At 42.8% G+C, this 26424-nt stretch overlaps 2 protein-coding genes across 9 annotated transcripts in view; one reads left to right on the forward strand and one right to left on the reverse strand.

The window, feature by feature from the left end:
* C2H9orf152 (chromosome 2 C9orf152 homolog) overlaps positions 1 to 26424 on the reverse strand; it is a 28834-nt gene that overhangs the window by 1646 nt on the left and 764 nt on the right. For 2 of the 7 annotated variants that reach the window (XM_075922830.1, XM_075922829.1), the window contains exons 2-3: positions 23066 to 23135; positions 7963 to 8100 (exon numbers count right to left, since the gene is read on the reverse strand). In XM_075922830.1, the coding sequence (XP_075778945.1) occupies positions 7963 to 8047 (85 nt within the window). In that variant the 5' untranslated portion in view covers positions 8048 to 8100; positions 23066 to 23135. Of the gene's footprint in view, positions 1 to 1747; positions 1874 to 7962; positions 8207 to 8276; positions 8369 to 11499; positions 11519 to 23065; positions 23136 to 26424 lie in introns of those variants that run through there. The other 5 variants (XR_012902129.1, XM_075922833.1, XM_075922832.1 and 2 more) reach the window with 5 other exon arrangements.
* The window catches only part of XYLB (xylulokinase), a 125784-nt gene continuing 118784 nt past the window's right edge, over positions 19425 to 26424 (forward strand). Inside the window, exon 1 of one of the 2 annotated variants that reach the window (XM_075922826.1) lies at positions 19425 to 19457. In XM_075922826.1, coding sequence (XP_075778941.1) covers positions 19431 to 19457 — 27 coding nt within the window. In that variant the 5' untranslated portion in view covers positions 19425 to 19430. Of the gene's footprint in view, positions 19458 to 19731; positions 19750 to 26424 lie in introns of those variants that run through there. The other variant, XM_075922827.1, reaches the window with a different exon arrangement.

Genomic DNA, 26424 nt, shown 5'->3' on the forward strand with positions numbered 1-26424 from the left:
CTCAGATGGTGCTCCATCAGTAAAGTAATAATGGAGACTTATAAAGGAAATACTGACATTAGCTATAGCAGAAAATCCAATAAACTAGATGACTGTGATGGGGTGTGGTCACAGAAGATTCCTTGGGGGTGCCTCTCAGTGTGCTGACAAAGCCACTGACACTTTCCTCCTTGCTCTCTGGGGCTTCTCACCACCTTGTCCTGCTGGGCCAGATCTCCTGGTCTCCCCCAGTCAAGGCACAGAGCTGAGATTACCACTCCCACCCCGAAGAGCAATACAGACATGAGTCTTTTCAGAGCTGAGGAGACTGTAGTTCTGGGCATAGCTTCTAGGAACCCAACCCAGAAATGTGATCAGAACCCTAAATAAATCACTCAGGAAAGCCCCCTTTAACAATGAAAGAAGGATGTACACACTGATTGCTCCCCCAGGTAACAGTTATGTACACTGGGCTTGATGGTAAATAAAAGTGATTTTATTAAGTGCAAACAGTAGGATTTAAGTGATTGCAAGTGAAAAAAGGCAGAAAAAAACGTGAATTACAAATTTTAAATAACAAAACATGCATAGCTAGTTCTAACATACTAAAGCTTATAACAAACTTAGCCTTGGATCTGGACTTCTAATACTCCTGTCATCTGAAGAAGTGGGTTGCGCCCAAGAAAGCTCATGATATCATCTACATGTTTTGTTAGTCTTTAAGGTGCTACTAGTCTTTTTTTTTTTTTTAATGGACTAGTGTTTATGTGGTTTCCTGCCCTCTACCAGATTGTATTGGAACTACACAACTGCATCATAGACATCATATTACCAAATGCACATTCATCTATATTAGGAAAAAATATATTTTGACCACGTGTTAGCTGACAGGTGAGACCTATCCCATGATAAACTCCTAGTGTAGACAAGGCAGTTGAAGTTTTAACATGTATTAGCTGGTCAAGATAAATAGCTTACCAATGCCAGAGGAATTCCTGCCTGTCCATTTAGGGACAAATTCTATCCACTTTGTGTCATCTGAGGGGCACAAAATAGCTGCAACTGAAAGAATCTACTACCTTGTTTTTTTCTCTCATCGATGACTTTCATTTTTTGATGTTTCCTTACCCAAAAGAAGGAAGCTAAAAATAAATACCTTCCACAGTCACCTAATACAGGCACTTTATTTTAAATCAGGAAGGTGGCAAGAAAGCAGCATTACATATATTGTGACCTCAAGTTAATGAGACAGCTAGAGCCATTTTCTGTCCTAACTTTACTCCTACACATCATCAAATTTAATGATATTGCACAGGGGACTGTAGCCAGACAGGACCCCCCCGCCCCCGCCCCCCGCCCCCGTAACATCCATCTTTGCTTGCCTGGAGCACACAGAGCATAGAGAGAGCAGTAAGATCAGCATAGTATTTGAAGCCTTGACAGAAGGCCCAGATATGCTGGCTGCTGTGACCCTGGATTGCTGTAAACAGAGATACGCCAATTGCTGACCAAAAGGCTGCCAAGGAGTGCCCTTGACTGAAACCTTTATTGATACGAACACACACTTGTCCAGGGGGAGAAATTTCTCGCCCAGTAAAGAATGTCCAGTACTCACAATTTAGTTATTTCTTTTGCAAGTGTAAATCAAGTTGAAACTCCCTTGTAAGAACTGGCGTCACAAAGACGAACCAACACAATTAGGCATCTTAAATAAAAAAGAGGATACGGGCCCCTATGGGTATAAAAATGGGTTCAGCAGCACACTTACTCTGAGCGTCAATCTACCATATATCTGCTGGTCGGGTTAGGTGATTGACCTCCCGAGGTTCCACGGGGACGCCCACCTCATATTCGTCTTTCCTAGGAATTGAGGGACCGGCCCTGGCCTGATACACTGGAGTCGAGAGGCACAGAAGGGGGTAAAAATTGTACCTGAATGTGTCTTTTGTCTTAAGTGTACACATACATTTAGAGCTCTTTAAAGATTAAGCTGTTACTTGATACCATTATTTCTATTTTCTATCTTTATTTTCTTTGTAACCATTTTTAAAATTTATATTTGCTAGCAGTTAAGAAATAGAGCAATAGCCATTGTAACAATATGATTTATAAGCTTCTTTAATAAACCTGTAACTGTTTAAGCTTTAACGTGACTCCTTTAGTTGCTGTAACAGAACCAAACACAATTTAAAAGAACTCCAGCCGGTCATAAGGGACAGATACAGGCAGAGCTGGGCATTTGAATCGTGTCGTTTCCAGAGGACAGATCTGTAGGGGCATCTCTCAGCCTTCCTTAGGCTGCCCACTGTGAAGGGATCATGTATCCTAGCAGTCAAAATCTGAGGTGTAATAAGTTCTCCCTGTAAATTCTGGGGCGTCAGCCTGTTGGCTGCCCACTGTGAAGGAACCTGGTCCTAGAGGTTAAAGACACGGACATTAAACTCGAGGCGCCCGTCAGCCTCTCTAGGCTGCACGCTGCGACAGGACCTTGTGTCCCAGCAGTTGAAGACGTGGGTGTAACACACACACACACACACACACACACACACACACACACACACACTCTCTCTCTCTCTCTCTCTCTCTCTCTCTCTCTCTGCACCAACCATCGGCTGACAGGGACAAAGGGTAGGATCTGCCAGTGTTTCATTTAAAGCAAAATGATATGGTCAGCCAGGGACCAGGGAATGAGTTCTGTTCATGTCTGCTGCTGACTGAAGCCATGGGCCAATCACGGAACATCAGTGTCTCAATTTTCTTATTTATAAAATAGAGAATAATATTTATTAGCTAATCTCAGAGAGGTGTTATGAGGAAACATTAATAAATATTTGAAGTGTTATGTAACTACTACTACAGTAATTCCTCATTTAACATTATAGATATGTTTCAGAAAATGATTGTGTTAAGTGGGGTCAATTTTCCCATTGAAAATAATGGAAAAGATGGGGGTTGCGTTTCAAGCGGTGGTGTCTGTTGGGACCGGGACATAAGGTTGGGGGAGAAAGAGGACGGGGTTACAGTAGAGAGAGGAGGTGTTTGGCTCTGTGGAAGGGAAGGGGAGAAGAGGGGAGGGGGATTGGGCTGGGAGTTTGCCCCGTGACAGGTCTGCCGGGACCTGCACTGCATCCAGTGAGGGGGGGGGCCTGCAAGCAGGGGCAGAGGAGAGGGGGCAAGGTGTCCGGCGAGGGGGAATCAGCGGGGAACGGCGCGGTGAGTGGCAAACCCTCCGCCACTTTGCAGGGAGGCGGGGGAAGCCCCGCGCAGCCGCCAGCAATGGGCCAGCTGGGGAAGGTAGTCTGAAGGTTATTAAAATAGAAATGTTAGGGACAGAACACAGTAGATTATATTTTGACATAAAAGGATCCAGTCATTTAAAATAGTTCATAGGGCTAGATAGTGCAATGAAACCTGTCAGCCTTGGATTTGAAATCAAAGCAGTGTTGTCAAAAGTGAATAGGATTGTGTTGTTACAAATACTGAAATTGGTTTTCCTTTGGTGTAGCGGTCTTTACAGTGAACTACTTGAGGTGTGTCAGATCCATGTCTTTCAATGGCAGCACTCAAAACAGCAACAAAGCCCTCTGATTTTTTTCAAAATTCTTCTTTTAAAAGGTCTGCTCTCTGAACACAGAGAAAGGATATAAAGTTTTTTGCTCTGAAGATAGACATGCCATCCCATTTTCTCACATTCAGGAGCTGCAATAGTCCATAGAACTCAGTAATGGCCTTTTAACAGAACTGTGGAGGTTATGTAGTAAGATATATTAGCAGTTTATTACATACTCCCCACCATTCCAAGGTAAATTCGTTATTTTAATCTTTCTCTTCTTGCTCTGAATGGATATTTTTTGGGGGTCAACAATTGTATATAATGGTTTTATTGCAAGTGTATTTTTTGTTTAGGCCTTTATACTTGCACTTCAATATAAAAGCACTATGATTGTAGGTCTTTACATTTTTCAAGGTTTCTGAGTGACACAGGTTAATTAAATTTCACAGAAGCTTAAGAAGCTTTCTATAGGCATGGCCCACATGGTTAATGTAGATGACTGTCTTCTGTAGTGTACTTTGGGTGCCCCTCCCAGACTAATTCCCAGAGTAAACAATATCTTTTCATTTCCTAGTTTATGATAAATAATGAGTTCATTGACCTATTTTTCCTGAGTGAAGATTTTCAAAGCCTGCCACCTTTTGTTCCTGAATATCATGAGGAGACCGAAGTGTCATTATGTGTGTCACAGGACAGGAGAAGAAGGCTGTTACGTTATCAGATGACTTACTTACTCACAAATTGAAAACCTGGGAGAAAGATAAATCTAGAAAGTGTTCTAAAGATCCCCAAATCAGGGCTGTAGCAAACAGAGGCGGGAAGTGACCATCCAGTACCAAGACTTATCAAGAAAAACCCTTTTGCGCAATGCCGTTACGCTGATTATTTTCAGGAATTATGGCATTGCGCAAGAGGGTTTTTCTTGCACAAAAAGGGGCAGTGTAGACAGCTCCTTCTGGTGCAAGAGCCTCTTCTGCAAAAATCATGGCTCATTAGGTATGCAAATGTGGCTCGGTGATATTCCACACTTAGCCTCATTTGCATATTTCTCGCACAAGACGTTGCGAGTATAGATATAGCCACTGTTACTCTCTGGGATCTCTCAGAGAAAAAGAAACAGAGCCACCTGTGTAACCATCCTCTATAATATAAATTTGCTGCCCTCCCAAATGTTATTCTTTCAAAAGTTTCATGTATCTGGAAGATTGTGTTTTGGTGTGCTGGCCAAATTTCAACTCAGATAATTGCACTCCATTTATGTGAAGTCTTTCTGGAATTTCATTTGGATCCAGTTCATTTCACTTCCTCTCCTAAACTGTTTTGTATTGTTGCTGTGTTCTGTGAAACAATAGAGGTGTTTCACTCCAAAAGTAGTTGCAGTTCAGTGTTAGATAAATTGATTTGTCTATATGTGTATACTTTTCCTCTTCATGGAAATATTTATCTTCCAATGCCTTTGGATGAAAAGAGATAAATAACTGCATCTGTTACATATTATTTAATTACATTATTATTTAATGTTTTGGCACTTCTGCATCCAGCTAGAATCCAGAACTGCAGCAAAATCCACAGGAAAATGTAAAGTAAGTAAGGGTATATCTACACTACAGCACTAATTTTAACTAACTTAATTCGAATTAGTTAATTTGAAATAAGATAATACAAATTAGTGCATCTAGACCTAAAAACTAATTTGAATTAGCATGTTCACACTGAGTGGACCCTCAACCGAAGTTAAGGCTGGCCGGAACCAGTGCCGGAAGGGCATCAGGTTAGGACTTAGAGTGTGGAGCTGCTGCCTCAGGCTAGCCGAGGGCTGTGCTTAAAGGGACCCGACCCCCACCTCAGACCGACAGTTCTCAGGGTTCCCCGCTTGCTTGTCTAACTCAATGAGGGACAGCAAAGCAGTCCTGTCTTGGAGTGCCCTGAGTGCCCACACTCGGCACATCACAGCACTTGGCCATCAGCCCAGCTGCACTTGCCGCAGGCTGCCATCCGGGGGGGGGGGTCAATTGGGGGGCTCTCAGGCTCCAGGAGGCCCTACAGGAGAGCTTCCACCCTGAGGAGCCCGCAGAGCCACCCCAGTCCTCCCCATCAGGGGCTCGTGCCCCATTCCTCCCTCACCTCCTTCCACTTACCCCTCCCTAGCCCCCCTTCCTGATGTAAAAAATAAAGGACACGTGTGGGCAAAAATAGAAACTCTCTTTATTTAACAAAACTGGGGGTCGGGGGATTAACCTCTGGGGAGACTGGGAAAAGGAGGTGGGAGAGGGGAAGAGAGTGGGTGGGAAAGCGGAGGAGGAAACCTGGGAGGAGAGAGCTGGAAAGGGGAAGCCAGGGGAAGAAGGAGGAGAGGAAGTATAAAACTATGGTACGCTATATGTTCAGTGCTGTGTACAGATGTGGTCTCCTCACCTCAAAAAATATATTTTGGCCTTGGAAAGGGTGCAGAAAAGGGCAACTAAAATGATTAGGGGTTTGGAACAAGTCCAATATGAAGAGAGGCTAAAGAGATTGGGACTTTTCAGCTTAGAAAAGAGGAGACTGAGGGAGGATATGATAGAGGTCTATAAAAGCATGAGTGGTGTGGAGAGGGTGAATAAAGAAAAGTTCTTCATTAGTTCCCATAATATAAGGACTAGAGGACACCAAATGAAATTATTGGGCAGCAGGTTTAAAACTAATAAGCGAAAGTTCTTCTTCACACAGCACATAGTCAACCTGTGGAACTCCTTGCCACAGGAGGCTGTGAAGGCTAGAACTATAACAGAGTTTAAAGAGAAGTTAGATAAATTCATGGAGATTGGGTCCATGGAGTGCTATTAGCCAGGGGGTAGGAACGGTGTCCCTGGCCTCTGTTTGTAGAAGGCTGGACATGGATGGCATGAGACAAATCACTTGGTCATTGTCTTTGGTCCATCCCCTCCGGGGTACTTGGTGCTGGCCACTGTTGGCAGACAGGCTACTGGGCTAGATGGACCTTTGGTCTGACCCAGTACGACCATTGTTATGTTCTAAGCTCAGGGCTCAGGGTCGGGGATCTCACTGGACCAACTTGATTTTCATGCAAACCTGCTCCTGGGTTCACATGGGGCCTTTGGTGGCCAGGCTGGCAGCTATTCTGTCCTAGATGGCTGCATTCCTGTGTCTAGTGTGGAGATTGTGGACGTTGGAGGCCTCCCCCCAAACCTCGATGAGATCCACGATCTCCGCACTAGACCAGGCGGGTGCCCACCTCTTGCAGCCCCGGGCAGGCTCCTGGGATCTGCCAGCCTGGTCCTGGGAAGAGGCAGAGGGCTGGGTGGCAGCAGATGGCTAGCTCATGTTGTGCCAGGTGCAGGGTCTGCTGGCTGGGTGCTGGTAGGCTTGCAACTGGCAGAAGCACTGTAGCCAGACCGTGCCCCTGTGAGGGTTCCGGAGCCGAGAGGGGGACAGAAGAGTTTCCCTGGGTTGGCCCAGAGTGGCCACTAGGGCAACCTGGGAAGGTCTAGCCTCCAACTAGTTCGAATTAAGTGGCTACACAGCCCTTAATTTGAACTAGGCGTTACTCCTCGTAGAATGAGGTTTACCTAGTTCGAATTAAGCGCTCCGCTAGTTCAATTTAAATTTGAACTAGTGGTTTGTATGTGTAGCCCCTATTAAAGTTAATTTGAACTAACGGCTGTTAGTTCGAATTAACTTTGTAGTGTAGACATACTCTAATAGACTAAATTATTTTGACGCTCACACCAAATTTGGTTTGGAAACAGGTTTGGAGGGTTCAGATCTGCTTCACTCACCTTTGAAATAAACACCAAACTCTGTTAAATCACAATTATTCTACTCATGTTTCAACTATTTAACTAAAGAAGCTTAAATTACTTTGTTTAGTTTCATTGCTCTTCAGATCAGCTTAGAAAGAAAAGAAGCAAAGCAATATAATATTTGCAAACAGTATTCTAATAAAAAATTAAAATATTGCTGATATTGGTTGTAACAAAACCTGTGTGATGTGGCAGCTAAGTGTCACATGTCATTTGTTTTTCCTGTGAGCACATATTCAAAATAATATAAAGTGAAACTACTTCCACGAGGCAAAAAGAACAAAAAGGTACAAGACAATACAGTATCGTTAGGTTAACCATATGGAAGCATTAAGAAAATGCTTATGTAAGTTATGCAATATCAAGAGTTGCATGTAACTTACATAAAACTATTTTAAAATACATAAAACCACCTCAAACAAGCATTGAAAAGTGTTTCAATGCTTCCTATTATAATTTATTTGCTAACAAAACAAAAAAATACATCCGTGTGAAAACAGTCTACTTTGTACTTTCCTTGCAAGCTATGCATAAGCATTCAAATGCATCTTACGTTAATGAAGAGTTATATGAGTTTCCTTTACCCCTCTACATTTGTAAGTCTTGGTCTATGAATCTGAAGCATACCTGTTTTAAACACAATAATGTGTGTTTGCTGCTTTTGCTTCTGTTTTATACAGTCATATTGCTCCTCAAGTAAAGTTACGTCCATCTTGGTTGGCTGCCTGTTACAGTCTGAATCCTGTTGTTCTGCTGTATGAGTCACTGAGAAAATACCACAGATACATTTGTAAGCCTGCACCATCTGTTTCCACAAGGATGATAAAGTTAGGCAGAAGCAAGATATGTCCTTCATTATGTTTACAAAGAGGAAAATCAAGTTTGCAACATCTAAAATGGTTGTTAGCGAAGCAATAAATTTTTGGTACGTATAGCAGCACCTTTCACTGGCTGGTTCAGTCAGAGTTGTAGATTCCAATCATCTTGCTTCAAGATACATTCAGTGTGTACTGAACTTCAGAAAACATTTAATGACAAGAACTGTTCGATTGAATTTAATGTTTACTCAAGGTTGAGGATATGAACCTTTGCCAAAAAACACAGGGAAGTACAAAACATTATTGAACAAAACAGTCAGGCGAACAAAGGAGTGCATGATATTGGTTTATGTACTAATCTCAAATTTTAAAGGAACAACATCATGTTGATCTGTCATGAGATTGCTTCTATCAAGACTTTAACATCCAGGATTATTCTATTCAGCCCTCCCAATCTAATTTTTGCTGCTTTGCCAAACGTCTTTAAATACTAAGATTCATAGTGAAAAAACTGTGCACATCAGCCTCCTTCCAGTATGTGTACATCCGGGATTGTAAATTGTGAACTAGCAGGGCTGCATGCTCTGGTAGATAAGCATAGGCATGGGAGTCAGGAGGGAAATTCTGGGCTCTCGTCCTTGCTCTCATTTAATTTTCCTTCCTTTCAGTTTTTCTATTTTCTAAAATGGGGGAAATTTTACTTGCTCTCCTTTGTAAAGCATTTTGAGACCTAACTGGATTCAAGTCTGAATTTGGTAAATTTATGGAGGAGATGATATAATGAGACTGCCAGCCAGGGCATACAGCTGGTGTGTGACTTCTAGAAGCAAATATCTCCAAAGGTCAGTGATAGGACACTAGATGGGGAGGGTTCTGAGTTACTATGGGGAATTCTTTCTCAGATGTCTGCCTAGTGGGTCCTGCCTGCATGCTCAGGGTCTAACTAATTGCCATATTTGGGATTGGGAAGGATTTTTTCCCCTGGGTCAGATTGGGAAGGACACTGGGGGGGTTTGCCTTCCTCTACAGCATGGGACCTGCATCACTTGCTGTATTTAAACTAGTATAAATGGTGGATTCTCTGTACCTTGAAGTCTTTAAATCATGATTTGAGGACTTTAGTAATTCAGCCTAAGGTTATGCATCTATTACAGGAGTGGGTGGGTGAGGTTCTGTGGCCTGCAATGTATAGGAGGTCAGAATAGAATAGATTATGATGATCCCTTCTGACCTTAAAAGTGCATGCATCTATGATGAAATGTGTTAGAAGCATGAAGTATTAATACATATTTGTAAACCATTTGCACAGTACCTATGTGACAGTCTTATAAGCAAACTAGGAAAATAGGGTCTAGATGAAATTACTATGAGGTGGATGCACTATTGTTTGAAGGATTATATCCAAAGAGTAGTTATCAAAGGTTTGCTGTCAAACAGGGAGGGCATATCTAATGGGGACTCACATGTGTTCTTCCTATGACTGATATTGTATTTAGGGCTGGTACATTAATGGGCTGGTACATTAATGACTTGGATTATGGAATGGAAGGACCCTTATTAAATCTCTGGATGATACCAAATTGGGAGGGGTTGAAAGCACTTTTTAGAACAGGATTAAAATTCAAAGGGACTTGACACATTAGAGAATTGGTTTGAATTCAACAAATGACATTCAAGAAAGATAAATGCAAAGTACTTCACTCAGGAAGCACAAATCAAATGCACAACTACAAAATGGGGAATAATTGGCAAGTTGATAATACTGCTGAAAAGGGCATAGCATTTAGTAGATTGCAAATTGAACATGAGCCAGAAATGTGATGCAGTTGCAAAAAACCCTAATCATTCTGGGGTGTATTAAAAGGAGCATTGTATGTAAGACATGGGAAGTAACTGTGCCACTCTACACAGCATTCGTGGGCCGGAGGTGGAGTAATGTGTCCAGTTCAGTGCAACACAATTTAGGAAAAATGTGGACAAATTGCAGAGTCCAGAGAAGAGCAACAATAATAAGCCCCAGAGGCATATGTAGGCCCAGAGGCATAGCAAGGGTGTTATGACACATGGCTGAGCCCAACTATAGGAGGGAGGGGGGGGGGGAATCTTGTATCACATCTTCCCCCACCCCCTCCAGTTTGGGGCCGGGCCAGGCCCCCGCATGCACTAACTCACCAGCAGAGATGGAGGAGGGTCGTGCTGGGGGCAAAGAGGCAAGGAGGAGGCTCCAGCCAGTAGCGGTGGGTGGAGGAGGAGCAGGCGAGCTGAGGGATGACAGGGGGAGTGGAGGGGTACTAAATTGGTGCCTCCCCTAGCGTGGCGCCTGGGGGCAACTGTCCTCCCCAACCTCTTCGCTACACCACTGCGCAGACTCCTCCAGGTCTGAACACTGGGTGTATGAACATGCCAACTCCTGAATTAGCTGTTGTTGGGCCATTTGCTGTTGTTATTGGGCCCCAATGTGTTGCAGTGTTTGCCCTAGTTGCTACTGTGGTTGGGCTACCTGCTGTTGCTGGTTCTCTGGCATCCATTTCAGCAACTTTTCTGTATCCATGGCCTCTTTAGGGTCATTTAGTCAATAGCCTGATGTTTCTTTCAACAGGAATTGGGTGATGCTTGAATTCTCCACCATTTGTCAGGGGAGTTTCAGGTTTAGTCCCAGCAGCACTGCCTGACAGTGGACCTCTGTTATGTTGCCTAGTGCAGCTAGAGTCAGACGGCCATAATGCCCATTGACAAGAGTCAATGGCTGCCTCATCTAGTGCTACAGCTGATGGCTACCTCACCTAATGGCAAAAGTCAGTGGCTGCATCACCCCATGGGAACAGTCGATGGCTGTTTCACCAAAAGACAGGAGTCAAAAGTTGCATTGACCAGTGACAAGAGTCAATGGATGCCTTGCAGAGCAGCTAGAGTCAATAGATGTGTCATCCAGTGGCAAGAGTCAATGACTCTATCACCCAGTAGAGAGAGTCTAGGGCTGCCTTGCCCAGTGGCTGAAGTCGATGGCTATATAGCCCAAAGTGAAGTCAATAGTCATGTCTAATGCTAAGATTTTGTAACAGTTATTTTTATTAAACATCACAGACAAGTCATGGACAATAAACAAAAATTCACAGAAGCCCTGTGATCCATCTCTGATGTTTACTAAAAATACCTATGACAAAATGGGGGGGGGGGAAACTAGCACCCACTGCTGCTGCCACTTATGGCAGCTGGGAGAAGCAGGGTTGCCCTGAAGTGGCTGGGATCCCATCAGTTTCCAACCCAGAACCCAACGAAACAATAATACAAAATGTGTGGCCTAGGTTGACAAGGACTCATGTCTGCTCCCTGGACTGCTTCCTACCCTGGCTTCTGTTCCTCTGTCGGTATCCCTAGCTCGCCTCTCAATCCTTCCTGGAGTCCTCTCTGTTGGAGCTCCCAAAAGCTGTCCTCTCGTAGTCACATCTTGTCCTCAACCTAGGGTTGCCAGATAGTTCCAACAAAAATACTGGACACACTTGACATTTCATCACAATCTACATTACATCTTATTTAGAAAATACCGGACATTTATACTGTCTCGTTTATATTTTCTCAATTTGTTTCCCGAACAGAGAGCTCAAATACTGGACTGTCTGGTTCAAAACTTGACATCTGGCAACCCTACCTCACCCTTTTTGACAGAAAGGCCTGGAGTAGCTTGGCTACCTCAGAAAGGCCTGGGGTGGCTTGGCAGTGAAGCCTGGGTCCAGCCACATCAGGCCTCAGCAGCTTCTTGGCAAGAGCTTGCAACACAAAACTGCTGCCCTGTGCCATCCCCAAACTGAACTGAGCATGCCTTGCAGGGGCAGCTGGGTGGGGCTCTGGGCCCAGAGTTGCTTCTTAACCTTTTCCTCACCAGTGTAGGGTTTATACATCCTATCACATGTGTGATGTTGACAATCTGTGTTTCAGCTGTTCTAAAGCTTTATTTTTATTAATCTCAATGTCTGCTGTGATTAAATAATTATTGTTTGGCCCACTATTGTCAACTTCTCCCGTAGTTTCTCAGTTGTGAAAATTTTAATTGATGAATATAAAAAAAGGCTTGAAAGCATAATTTTGTTCACTTGTGAAAATTTAAATAGAAAAAAAATCTTAAAAATAAACATTGAGATCATCTGTCAAAATTGTTTTAAAAATCAATTTTCACTATACCTCGTAATTATCTATGGATCCTCAGCACACTTACATCCTGGAGGTCATGCTCACTGCTTCATCTACAACACTCTCCTACATCACAAAGAGGATGATGAGACAAAACAACTGCTTCTCAGGAGCTGTGGATCCTTTCTGTAGGTAAGTTCCCCATTACTGACACTGGAGGACAGCACAAGATTCATACGTGTTGCCAAATGGGATGCACCTTTGGTACATCTAATTAGGTAACCTATCTCCAAGAATGACAGGTGCCTGATGGAGGAAAGTTAACTCCTCCCATAATGCACATAATGGCCAATTTTGTAATGCTGCTCTGAGTTGTGGAGGCAACGAGTGTCTCCTTCTCCAAACCTTCAGACTTATCTGCTTGTACTATGAAGTGTGAGATTTGAGTGACTTTATAGTTTTAACTGGCATTAAGATACAGACTTTATTAATGGTCATAAAAGTTACCCAACTCTTCCTAAAATCCAAGCACCAGAATTTGATTCAATGACAACCTCTGAAAATATATTGCATATCTTGACTATATGCTGCATAAACAATTGCCTTGATAGCATCCCTTGAAAGTTAAATTTAGATTCTACGCAACAGATGTGCATCAACCTATTAAATAAAAAAGGCATTTAAAAGGTATTAATATATATGAGGCAATAATATCCAGCTTATTATTTTTTTAATTTGTATTATACTAGTGTCCAAAGGTAGCCTTTGCCCCCATAACATTACAGTCTAAATAGAAAACCACAAATAAGGAAGAGAAAGAAAGGGACAGTGTCTGGCTCAAAATAACACTGTACACCAGTAATAGAACTGGGAATAAAACCCAACTTTCCTGACTTCCAGGCTTGTAGGCTATCCCCCAGAACATGCTACCTCTCTAAGGCTGCGTCTAGACTGGCAAGTTTTTCCGCAAAAGCAGGTGCTTTTGCGCAAGAACTTGCCAGCTGTCTACACTGGCTGCTTGATTTTGCGCAAAAGCCCTGATGTTCTACTGTCCAAAATCAGTGCTTCTTGCGCAAATGCTTTGACGTTCCCGTTCGGGCAAAAGCCCTTTTCCAGAAATGTTTTTGCGCAGGAGGGCCAGTGTAGACAGCTAAAAACTGTTTTGTGCAAAAAAGCCCCAATGGTGAAAATGGCGATCGGGGCTTTCTTGCACAAAACTGCGTCTAGATTGGCACGGACACTTTTCCGCAAAAAGTGCTTTTATGGAAAAGCGTCCGTGCCAATCTAGACGCTCTTTTCCACAAATGCTTTTAACGGAAAAACGTTTCCGTTAAAAGCATTTGAGGAAAATCATGCCAGTCTAGACGTAGCCCAAGAGTAAACTACTGACTAGTTACTGACTGAAACTCCAGAGGTGGGAATATAGATTATTTTTAGAAACACCCTCATGCAACTAGAGTGTCATCCATTAAACAAGCTAAAGGTCTAACTTACAGGAGCTCACACAGTAAATAGATTATGCTTCTAAGGCTCAGTAAACTGATACAATTAATCCTTTGAACACCTGGAGCTCCAGTTCCCACCAAAGTTCAATATGAGTCAATAACAACAGAAGGATCTGTTTTGTACTTGCCTTACTTATGTATTAATAGTAACCTTCCCATCCCCATTTTCTCACTGATGTACAGACACTACTGGAATGAGTTATATTTGGTTAGGTTAAATACTCCTTTGGTGCTTTGTATATCAGATATCAGATGACACTTCTGAGACAGATTTGAGAGCAGCTAATACCCACTTTGTAGGGATAATTCTTTAGATCTACTCCAGAGTCCCATCCATGTGTGCTCCCTGAAACTTGCAGGAGTTGGCACTTTGGAAGAAGTGTGGCTATTTTTTGTCTTAATGCTAGAAACTTAGAAACCCAGGATTCGGCCCTTATATTGCAAGGAACAATTTTTTGTTCTGTGTTTGTACAGTACCTATCATAATGGAGTCCCTGTCCAAGGTGGGGACTTCTAGTTGCTGTGATAATACAAATAGTACACACATTTTTGCATATATTGTAGGTTCTGACAGATTGCTTAGTACAGCATCTGTGTGCAAGCCTCTCAGTTAAACTGTCAAAATGGCTGATCAGAGGGACTTTATTTGATTATGAATCCAAGTCTGAAGTAAGGTATTCTCTTTAAAATGTATTTCTATCACACAGCAAGAGCATTTTTTTCATTTTCTGTATGTAAAAAATTGTGTGGTGCTTCAAAATCCAAATTCAATGGCTTTTTCCAGAGGGAGGCATTTACTTTCTTTTACCTTGTTTGGAAAGCTTCCCATCTGGAGGATCTATGTAATTGTATCCACTAAAAATAATTTGCTATCTAAAAATCCATTCATTGATTAAGTGAATTTTGCTGGGAATATCTAGGCAATAATTATTCTTGATTTAACAGAAGAAAAAACAGTGTTCCTAATGATTAATTATAGCTGTGTGTGTCACCTGAATTGTTATGTTTGTAGACAGACCTGGCCCAAATTGATGTTTAGACTCAACGGTACACATGATTGTACAGAGCTGTACCTGGTTATTTGCATTGTTTATATGGGTTGTTCTGGAAGTATGCCACACATAGTCTGACTAGGGTACAGAGACGGGATTGAAATAGTTGCAATTTTTAAATGACCACAAGAAATCAAAATGAAGAATATTATCATAATCCTCTGCCCCTGTCTTCCTATGATTTTCCTTTTTGTACAGCCTTGAAAGGTTAAAAGCAGATTATTACACCAAAAGATAACCACATGGTAGAGAACTCAAATAAAGGGAAAACACCCAAAGAGAAGAAACAAGATGCCTGATTAATTGTACATGTTTGGGTTCCAGAAAATATTGGCACAAACAAAAGTAACAATTTACTTCCTTTTTATGACATATTTGATAAAAGGGTGCAGATTTCTGTGGCTTACAAATACATCTTGAAGTCTGAGTCTTAGTTAAGGCATGCTAGTTACTAGGGATTTAGCAATAGTAGAACACAAGACTGTCCTTCAGGTCTCCCGCTTCTACTTCATTTGGCCCCACTTGTAGATCACAGCACCTGTGCTGCCAATTTCCAAATCTTTCAGTGGAGCCACTCATACTTTCCTCCATCTCCCCTCATGAAGCATTTTAAGCATATGTAAGGAGAAGCAACCCCAGTCATCTTCAGTTCCTTCTGATTATGAAGGTCTAATGCAGCGGTAGGCAACCTGCAGCCCATTGGGGTTCAATGTGTAGCCCATGAGACATTTTGTTTACCATTGCTCACATGCAAGGTTGCCATTCCATGGATATTTTTCCTACCAGTATTACTAAAATGACATGCATATAAAACAAGGAGACATGAAGTAAGGTGTGAGCTGATTGCACACATTGACTGTGAGAGCCATGCGCTCCCTCTGCCTCCAGTCATCTTGCTGCTATGGTTCAGTCAGTCCTGAGGTTCTGTTTTGCCTCGTGTGGAAGCAGCAGTGAACAACCCTGACCGTAGCAGCCCATCTTGGAGCAACAGTCTCCAGACAATGCTCTCAAAAAGACCTCACAGAGCAGAAGGACCATTTGTGATCATTCAGAGGGAATTTAAAGAAGCCTTTGTTTGCTAACATCTTTTCCTCTTTAACATCCTGAAGAGTATGGGGTACAAATGTAAATAAAGCTGGATGCCTGCAGTTTGAGTGGGATCTCCTTACCCTTTTGGTACTTGTTAGGCCAGGGTGTACTAAATGTCTAGATTTAAGTAACAGATATCAAATGTTAATGGATATATTGTTACATGCTTAATTGCTACAGTGATATATGTAAAAGATTTATGTTGTGTGCTTAATTGTTACATTGTTATAAATCCTAGACTAGAGTAGTAAGTGAATGATTACATTGTTAAATTGTTATATGCCATATAGTTAAGTGGAACTGTTAATACAGTGTTGTCTTTATTTGCCATATCACTTTCCTTAAAGTGTAACTGTAATATTTACTGTTTCACTCTATTTTTTTATCTCTAGCTCTTCTCTTTTGTTGTAACTTGACTTCTAAATAAATATTTTTGGTTTTGAAGAATTTACTGCTTGCTGCCTATTCTTGATCTGAGGGCTATATCCATATTCTTCAAGGGGAAACCCAGCTAGCCATAGTCAGCCCAATAGAGGGGAATAATCACTTCTCTTGATGTGCTGGCAATGTTTCTACTAATGTAGCCTTCTTGGTAACAAGGTCACACTGTTGACTCATATCCAGTTTCTTGTCCACTTCAATCTCTAGGTCTTTTTTCTGCAGAACTGCCGCTTAGTCAGTCAGTCCCCAGCCTGTATCAATCCGATGGGATTCTTCTGTCCTAAGTGCAGTATTCTGGACTTATCCTTGTTGAACTTCATCAGATTTCTTTTGGCCCAGTCTTCCAATTTGTATTGGTCACTCTGGAGACCATCCCTACACTCCAGGGTGCAATCCAACCTATCATCCAGATCATTCATTAGTGGCACCTGTCAGGGATGATCTAGACAGTGCTTGGTCCTGCCAGGAAGGCAGGGGATTGGACTCAATGACCTCTTGAGGTCTCTTCCAGTTCTAGTGTTCTGTGATTGTATGTGTCCTATGAAGACCTTGAATAAAACTAGACACAGGGGCATTCCACTTGATGCAGGCTGCCAACTGGACATTGAGCCATTGATTACTACCCATTGAGCCTGATGATCTATTCAGCTTTCTATCCACCTTATGGTCCGTTTATACAAGCCACACTTCTTTAACTTGCCAGCAGAAATACTGTGGGAGACCATATCAAAAGCTTTGCTAAAGTCAAAGTATATCATGTCCATTGTTTTCCTCATAGCCACAGAACCAATATCTCATCATGGAAGGCAATCAGGTTGGTCAGGCATGACTGGCCCTTGGTAAATCCATGTTGACTGATCCTGATCACCTTCCTTTCCCCAAATGCTTCAAAAGGGATTTCTTGAGGACCCACTCCATTTTTCCAGGGACTAAGGTGAGGCTGACTGATCTGTAGTTTCTCTCATTCTCCTTCTTCCCTTTTAAAAGATGAGCACTATATTTGCTTTTTCCCATCATCCAGGACCTTCCAAAGATAATGGCCAATGGCTTTGCAATCACATCAGACAGCTCCTTCAGCATCCTTGGATGCTTTGCATCCCCTTGGATTTGTGTAAGTCCAGCTTTTCTAAATGGTCCTTAACCCAATCATCCGCCACTTACAACATATTTTAGAAACAACCACACTGCAAAATCTCATAACTTCATACACATTAACAATATGCATATTTGGACAGAACAATGGGTGACATCAGATCATGACCTTGCTTATCATATCTTACATGACATGCTTTTATGAAATATATCATGAATAGATGATGTGGGAAATATGGAGAAGGTCTAGGGTGCTGTTTTGAAGTACAGAGAGCCACAGTGTCCATAACCTTCACCTGCTTATCCTGCTTCTTTGGAATCTTAGTTAGGAACTCCCAAGTTATTGAAAGGTAGCTGGGGCCATTCTAGACGGAGCTTGATCCTGCCTTGAGGGCGGGGGGCTGGACTCGATGACCTCTCGAGGTCCCTTCCAGTCCTATTATTCTATGATTCTATACCCTTAAATCCTCCATGAGAGGAGGGACCAGAAAGGGTTAAATTGTTCCACAGAACACATCTCACCAAAAGATTCTGGAAACCTCCAATGCAGGTGCCCTGATTGCAAAGGTATGAATACACAGAGGTTCATCATGAATGCCAGTTACTGGCAAGTAGTTTTTATATTCTATTACTGTTATTGCTACTTACCCATCATGCTGCACTAGACATTTTTCATAAACATTTTCCATCCTACCAATGGAAACAGTGATAGGAATGGCAATACAGAGCAGGTCTAATGCTCAGACCTCAAAGTTTCCCCATCTGCAAGATACTACTCAGAGAGGTTGAATCTTAATGTATTGTTTATAAAATGTGTTGAGATCCTTGCTGTGGAAGTGCAAAGCTTTGCTATTATCTACATCAGATGGTTGGTTGAATAGGAAGGAATTTGTCTTTGATATCTTTTAATCAATACAAATACATTTATTTTCAAATGGTGTTTGATCAAAAGTGTAGCATGAGAGATCTAGTTAATCTATTGTTAACAATAGTTAAGCTTAGTTCTATTTTTATCTAGACTGCAACATTATGTTGCTGAACTATTGTCCTCTGAGTTAAAGGTGCAGATTATGTGAATTTTCACTGCAAGGACAAAGGTGTCAGATGCAGAAAGCAGCCTTTAAAAATCCTTGCAGTCTGAAACAAGTTTGGACATTCTTCTCCAAAGACCTTGTTAAGTGTCAAAGTGATTACAATAGTAAAATTAATATGGGGAGAGAAAACGCCTGTGGAGGTGTTCCTGAAAAACTCTTAAAGGGTTGGGAAAATTGACTAGTCTCAAATATCCATCCTTCCTTTCCCTTTTGCACAAAAACCTCATGAGTAATATGCATGGGAGTTCATATAGAAGGGTTGGAATTTATAAGACCTAAGGGTAAAAAAAGAAATCAATGCAGTCCTGGTCTATGACTAGGCCCTTACGTGCTATGGTAATACAAATAATAATAATAAATTATAATAAATCAAAACATCAATAGGAGGATGAAAAATCAATGGACTATGAAGAATATTTACCATGGACTGCTGTTACAAGGCCAGCAATTCAAGTGTTCCAAAAAGCTTTGGTGGACATACACTGAGTATCCAGCCAAACCACCATAATGACCTAGCTAGGCAATCATTGATCATGGCAGGGCTCAATCTGCAAGTGTGATATATCTCTTTGGAGTTTGCCATGATGACAATGGAGATGAAATGTGCACATGTATGTAAATGTAGTTCCAGTTGTTTTTAACAAATGCAGTTCTGTAGGTCTTACTATGGTGCTGTCACAGTGCTTCACAAATCAATGTTTGGTTAAACATTAACTGTTACACTAGACAGAAGGTGAACAGCCTTCAAAGACTCATTTTTTGAAAAATTTTCCAGTAGATTGATCTTATGCTTAAACTGAGATTTTTAAAAGGACATAATATTAGTATTGTGTTACTCGGACCATAACATTGTAAACCTCTCCCACTTAATTAGCAATGCCACACATGACTGCTGGCCATTTGGTAAGTAACAAAGACTTTATCTGATCCAGCTCAGTACATTTAGTATGTTTTTGCAGAGAACAATTACAAGATTCATTACATTTACATTTTTTCTTTGGAAATGGATAACTGTACTAATGCTCAGACTCTCACTAAGGGCTGAGTTCTGTGAGGTTCTGAATGCCCTCAATTGCCATTAAGCCAAATATTCAACAAGTGTAAATTGGTGTGGCAAAGCTGAAGACAATGTAGCTACACTGATTTTTTCCAGTGGAGGATCTAGCTGGGGGAGGAGGGACACACCAAGATTTTGGTAAGTGGTCAAGAGCCATGCGTTTCATAGAGAGGGTGTGGGGTCTGAGAAGGAAGTTGAGGCATAGAGGGCTGGAGTGCTGGAGAGGGTGTGGGGTCTGAGAGGGATTTCGGATGAAGGAGGGAGCTGTGACCTCAGATAGAGGATTGGAGGGCAGGGTCCTGGAGGGAGTATGGGTGCAAGAGAGGATTCTAGCCTGGGGGGAGGGCTGTAGGAAGTGGAGTGGCCCTCCATCAAAAGTTATTTCCCACTCCTAGGCTATGTCTACACTTGTGGCTTCTTGTGCAAGTATGGCCGTTCTTGCACAAGAATCTGCAGAGCATCCACAGTGCCTGCCTACTCCCATGCAAGGAAATGTACAGTACGGCGTCGTAAGAGAGGGCTTCTTGTGCAAGAGCTATGCTCTTTTTTAACAAGTGTAAGCCCTCTTGTGCAGGAGCTCTTGCACAAGAGGGCAGTGTGGATACTGGGCAGGAATTTCTTGTGCAAGAAAGCCCTATGGCTAAAATGGCCATCAGAGCTTTCTTGTGCAAGAGAGCATCCACACTGCCATGGGTGCTCTTGTGCAAAAGCACAGCTTGCACATGGCAGTGTGGATGTGTTCCTGCGCAAGATGTTCTTGTGCAAGAAGCCGCCAGTGTAGACATAGCTCCACTGTAGTAGCTTCATTCCATTATCTTTTATCCTGACCTTGTTGCCAAAAGAATGTAAGCAGAGCCTGAATGAGCTCTTCCCTGTCATCTAATCATGAGCAGGGAGAGAAGACTTCAGGAACTGACCCTATTTGCTATGACACACTCACAACATGATGGAGAAGCTGTGCCCAAATAATCCTTTTGGGTGGTGTTGGATTGTGAGTCACTTTGTTATTGCGGGGGCAGAGGGCTTGGGTAATGAAGTGTTTTGACCCTTTTTGTGTGAATAATGGGCAGCAGAATAATACTTGGCATGCCATGACTGAGGGACTCACTCTCCACTGAACTGCACTCTCTAGGCTGGGGGCAGGCATGCCAAAGGCCAGAGAAGCTGAGAGAGGGTTGAGGCAGATGTTTTTACTTGCTGGTGTGGGTTCTGCCTAAGGGTCCTAGACATCATCTGATCCTCCCCCTCTCTCGTGTGTAATGACAGAGCTGAGTGAGATTCAATTGAGAGTCCCAAGGTGTAGATCAATACAGCTGAAGTCATCAATGACCGGCCAATGGGACAGTCTTGGTGGTGAAAGAGACTGCCCAGGCTGTGCTAGCAGTGAGGCTTCTGCCCTCATAACTGAACTCACTGAGAGCTGAAAGTCATGTTCAGTGTTGGGGCCTCAAGACGTCCCCGAGCAAACAGGGGTGGAGCAGGGAGCAGATGGTGTGGCACAGCTTGAAGTTTTGTGCAAAAGGGCCAGTGTAGACAGCCCAGATTTGTTTTCCGCAAAAAAGCCCTGATCACGAAAATGGCGATCAGGGCTTTTTTGCGGAAAAGCGCGTCTAGGTTGGCATGGACACTTTTCCGCAAAAAGTGCTTTTGAGGAAAAGCGTCCGTGCCAATCTAGACGCTCTTTTCTGCAAATGCTTTTAACGGAAAACTTTTCCGTTAAAAGCATTTCCGGAAAATCATGCCAGTCTAGACGTAGCCAGCAGGTAATGATCACCTAAACAAGTAAACCCTTGTTGCCCAATCCCAGCTTTTAGTTCTTTTATAACAATCACTTTATTATGGTCTTGGCCTTCATGACATCTTCTAACAAGAAGTTCCACAGTTTAACTGTGCATTCTTTTGTTTATTTTAAACCTGTTTAACAGTCTCATTTGGTTACCCTTTGTTCTTGTGTTATGAAACAGTATTAGATATCACTTATTTACTTTCTCAACATTGTTCAGAATTTCACAGATCTCTGTTGTATTTCACTTTTAGTCCTTCCTTTTCTAAGCTGGGAAGTCCTGGTTTTACTAATCTAGTCTTTCATATAAAGCATTCCAGACCCCTGATCATCTTAATTGCTTTTTCTATGCTTTTTCCATTTCCTAAATGAATGTTTTTAGGGAACTAGCCACAATAATTCCAAGATGTGATATATAAATTCTAAGAACTTTTTTTAAGCTAATTTATTCACAATCAATTTGTATGTCTAGTTGGAATTATGTTTTCTAACATACATGGCTCTACATTTATCAACATTAAATTTCATCTGTCATTTTTTCCCCCAGTCACCCAATTTTGTTAGATTCTTTTGTAACTTTTTGCAGTCTGCTTTGAACTTAACTAGTTTAGGAAGTCTAGTATCATCTGCAGATTTTCCCATATCATTGTTTTACCCCCTTTTTTCCAGACAATTTCTAAATATTTTTAACAGTACTGCCTCTTCCCAGTGTACCCTCCTCCCAACACCACTGTTTACCTATTTCCATTCTAAAAACTAACCAATTAATCCTAGCCTTTTTCTCTTATCTTTTAACTGTTATTCATCTAGGAAAGAACCATCTCTCTTATCCTATAACAGCTTATTTAGCTTAAAAACCTTAATTTAGTAAGAGCTCAAAAGCTTTTGGAAAATCTGAGTATATTACACTAACTGAATCACCTTGTACAGTATATCTGCTTGTTAACCCCCTCAAGTAATTCTAGGAAATTGGTCTTTACTATAGCTTTTCAATGGTACAGGTGGCTGCAAATAATTGATTTATATTTTCTGTAATGGCTTTATCCTTCTTAAGTGTTCCAACGTGCTGTAGAAACCTAGACTACCTAGTGGCCTCACAGCTTCTAATATACTTTGAAAAAAATTAGAAAAAGGAAATTTTGGAAGAAAGCAAAGTGAAAGGGGACAAGAAATTGCCATTCAGGCAGCTGATTCTCCAGTACAAAAATCTGAAAATTTTCCACAACTCAGTAAGGGATATCAAGTTTCTAAGCCCAGTAAAGAGTATAATGAGGAAAAATAATTGAATGTGGGAGATGGGGAAGTCTGGCACAGTGTGGTAAGAGTCAGTTAATCCCTTTAAAGCTGTAAAAGATACTCCAGGGGTATGTATATTTCATGTAACAACTGAAACATGTATTTCTGTGTGAGTCGATTTCTAAAATACTAACAAAAGAGTAGCAGGGGACTTCAGGAACACATACATAGTTGAATGGGAATATTATCCAAGTTATAAAAGGTGATTATGAATTTCAATTATAAACAAATTTGCACATGAAGTGGGAACCCATGAATCTGAAGTAATTAATACCAGAACTGGGGAATTCTACGGGGGACCACATGAAGAAACCACTAAACATACGAATACCATTTAGAAAAGCACCCCAGAAATGTATAATTCAAGGGACTTACCGGTAATTTAAAAATGGGACTGAAGTTCCAGCCATAAATATAGGATCAGCTATGAAATTGTACAGCATCACTGAAAATGTGGAAATGTGTCAGTGAGAATGTAATTGGTGTACACAAAAATGCACATTCACTGAGATATGGTAGTGAATCTGTATTTGCATGGGAACAAGAAAATGAGTGGGTGATGGTAAAAACACATTGCCATAGTACCTAGTTAAAGGGGAAATCTATCTTTAATATTCTTTTTATAAATAATATTTTCCGTTTTTTATTTTTCTCTCAATCTTTTTCCTAAACCCACTCTTCACATGTAAAACACACACAACCTGTTCCATGATTTTTTTTCCAAAATGACCAATTGTGCTCAAAGTATACATGTCCAAATTAAGGATGTTAAATTTAAATTAATCAACTAATCAAATAGTAGATGGAATTTGTATTGATTAGTCGATAAAGGCACCTCTGCCTTTGAAATGTAGCAAGACCATTCCCCCACTGACTGGGCCAGTAGGGGACTCAAGCAGTCTCCCGTTTGCCCCCGGTTCCTGCGGTACTTCTGCTTCTGAAATGTAGAAAGAACTAGCAGGGCTCTTGCTACGTTTCAAAGATGGAAGCGCTGCAGGGAGCACTGGGCCAGCAGGGGACTCAAGCCGTCCTCTGCTGACCCCGTGTGCCCAGCTTTTGAAATGTAGAAGAGCCCCTTTCTGGATGCTTGAGCAAGTTACTTGTCCACATATGACTCCATAGAAGCTATTGTTTACATGCTGATCTGAACATTCACAGCAAAGTTCCTCAGGTGTGGATTAGCACCACCTGAGATGCACTGTCAGTGAACTACTGCTATTCACTTGACTAGCAACCCTTTCACAATAGTCTTAGGCTACGTCTACATGGGCAGCTTCTCGCGCAAGAACTCTTCTGCGGAAGAGTTCTTCTGCAAAAACTCTTCCAGAAGAGAGCATCTACACTGGCATGTGCTTTTGCGCAAGAAATGTGCTTTTGCGCAAGAGCATCCATACCAGTGTAGATGCTCTCTTGCGCAAGAAAGTTCTGATGGCCATTTTAACCATAGGGGCTTCTTGCGCAAGAAATTCATGTTGCCTGTCTACACTGGGCTCTTCTGGAAGAGCTCTTATGCAAGAGGGCTTCTTCCTGAGAGGGAGCATCAGAGTTCTTGCACAAGAAGCCCTGATTTTTTACAGTACAGGCAGTCCCCGACTTACGCGGATCCGACTTACGTCGGATCCGCACTTACGAACGGGGCTTTCTCGCCCCGGAAGTCGGGGCGAGAAAGCCCCGTTCGTAAGCTGCTCCGGTGCCCCTGGTCTGCTGGAGACCGTCTCCAGCAGACCAGGGGCACTGGGCGGGTTCCCGCGCTTCTGAGGCTTTGCCAGAGCAAAGCCTCAGAGGCGCGGGGAACCGCCGCTGCTGCCGCTTCAATCTGGGTGCCTGTGGTCTGCTGGGGACCGTCCCCAGCAGACCACAGGCTCCCGGACTGAAGCCGCAGCCACGGCGGGGTCCCTCGCCTCTGAGGCTTTGCCAGAGCAAAGCCTCAGAGGCTCTGCTCCCCGTGTCCCTGGTCTGCTGGGGAGGGGGGGGGTAGCTAGTGTGCTCCCCCCCCCCCCCCCAGCAGACCAGGCTTTTGTTTTGGACTCTGGGGCAGAGCAGCTGGGGCGCTGCCGATTGGTCCTGCAGCGCCCGCTCTGGGCACTACTGGACCAACCCGGCAGCACCCCAGCTGCTCTGCCCCAGGTCCTGATTCAGCCGCTGCTGGTCAGTTTCAGCAGCAGCTGAATCAGGACGCCTGGGACAGAGCAGATGGGGTGCTGCTAGGTTGGTCCAGTAGCACCCAGGAGCGGCGCTACTGGAGCAACCCAGCAGCACCCCAGCTGCTCTGCCCCAGGTGTCCCCAAGTCAGCTTCTGCTGAAACTGACCAGCGCTGACTACAGGAAGCCCCAGGCAGAGTTGCTCTGCCCCGGGCTTCCTGGAATCAGCTGCTGATCAGTTTCAGCAGCAGCTGACTTGGGGACGCCTGGGGTTCTTAAGTTGATTCTGTATGTAAGTCAGAACTGGCGGTCAGTTTCAGCAGTGTCTGAATCTGGATGCCAGTTCCGACTTACATACAGATTCAACTTAAGAACAAACCTACAGTCCCTACCTTGAACGTAACCCGGGGACTGCCTGTATAACATCAGTTTACTTGCGCAAGATCGAGCGGCCAGTATAGACACAGCCTTAGAGGGGTAGATATCTTAGTTCATAACTTTAAAAACTAGTGGTCCTGTGGTACCTTAGAGACTAACAAATATGTAGGATCATGAGCTTTCAGATGAGTTGGAGTGGAAATAACAGAAGCCAATACATATATAGCAGAAAAAAGTACCTGTCAGTTGTAGCACCTGTGTTAATGAGGCTAAACAAAAGCTTTGAATGGGACACATTCAGCCCACTTAATATAAAAATGCACTAACCAATTAATGTCTTTGACATTATTCAAGCCCAGGGTAACAAACTTGTAGATGAATTCCAGTTCTACAGTCTCTCTCTGTAGCTGGTTAGTGAAATTCCTTTGTAGAAGCATAGCTACTTTTAAATTCCAATTACAGTAATTCCTCATTTAACACGTGCCTGCTTAACATGTTTTCATGATAGCACGATTTATTTTTAGGGAACATTTTTTGAATTACATGACCGTCCCTGGAAAAACATGATTTCCCCAGCTGGCCCTTTGCTGGCAGCTGCATGGGGCTTCCCCTGCTTCCCTGCAAAGCAGTGGAGGGTTCGCCACTCGCCGTGCCGTTCCCCGCTGACTCCCCCTCGCCAGATGCCTTGCTCCCTCTCCTCCGCCCCTGCTTGCAGGCCCCCCCTCACCGGACACAGTGTGGGTCCCGGCAGACCAGTCACAGGGGCATACTCCCAACCCAATCCCCCTCCCCTCTTCTCCCCTTCCTTTTCCCAGAGCCAAACACCTCCCCGCCCTGCTGTAACCCAGTCCCCTTTCTCCCCCAACCTTATGTCCCGGTCCCAACAGACACCACCGCTTGAAACGCAACCCCCACCTTTTCCACTATTTTCAAGGGGAAAATTGACCCTGGGTAACACGTTTTCACTTAACACGATCATTTTCTGAAACATATCTAGAGTGTTAAATGAGGAAATACTGTAATCACTTTTTAACACCCCTAATATTAGAACCCTATTATACCACCCTTGTATTTCATACCCCTCATTCTCTAACCTCATGTCTAGGACCTCCCCTCCCTAAATTGATGCAGCTCCATTTGCACCTTAGGATGGCCTTCAGATTGGCACCCAGAAGAGTTTGCTAGGAATTGGGAGGAGGGGGAGTGAAGAGCCC

Source organism: Pelodiscus sinensis, chromosome 2 (genome assembly GCF_049634645.1).
Source record: "Pelodiscus sinensis isolate JC-2024 chromosome 2, ASM4963464v1, whole genome shotgun sequence".
Lineage (NCBI taxonomy): Eukaryota > Metazoa > Chordata > Testudines > Trionychidae > Pelodiscus > Pelodiscus sinensis.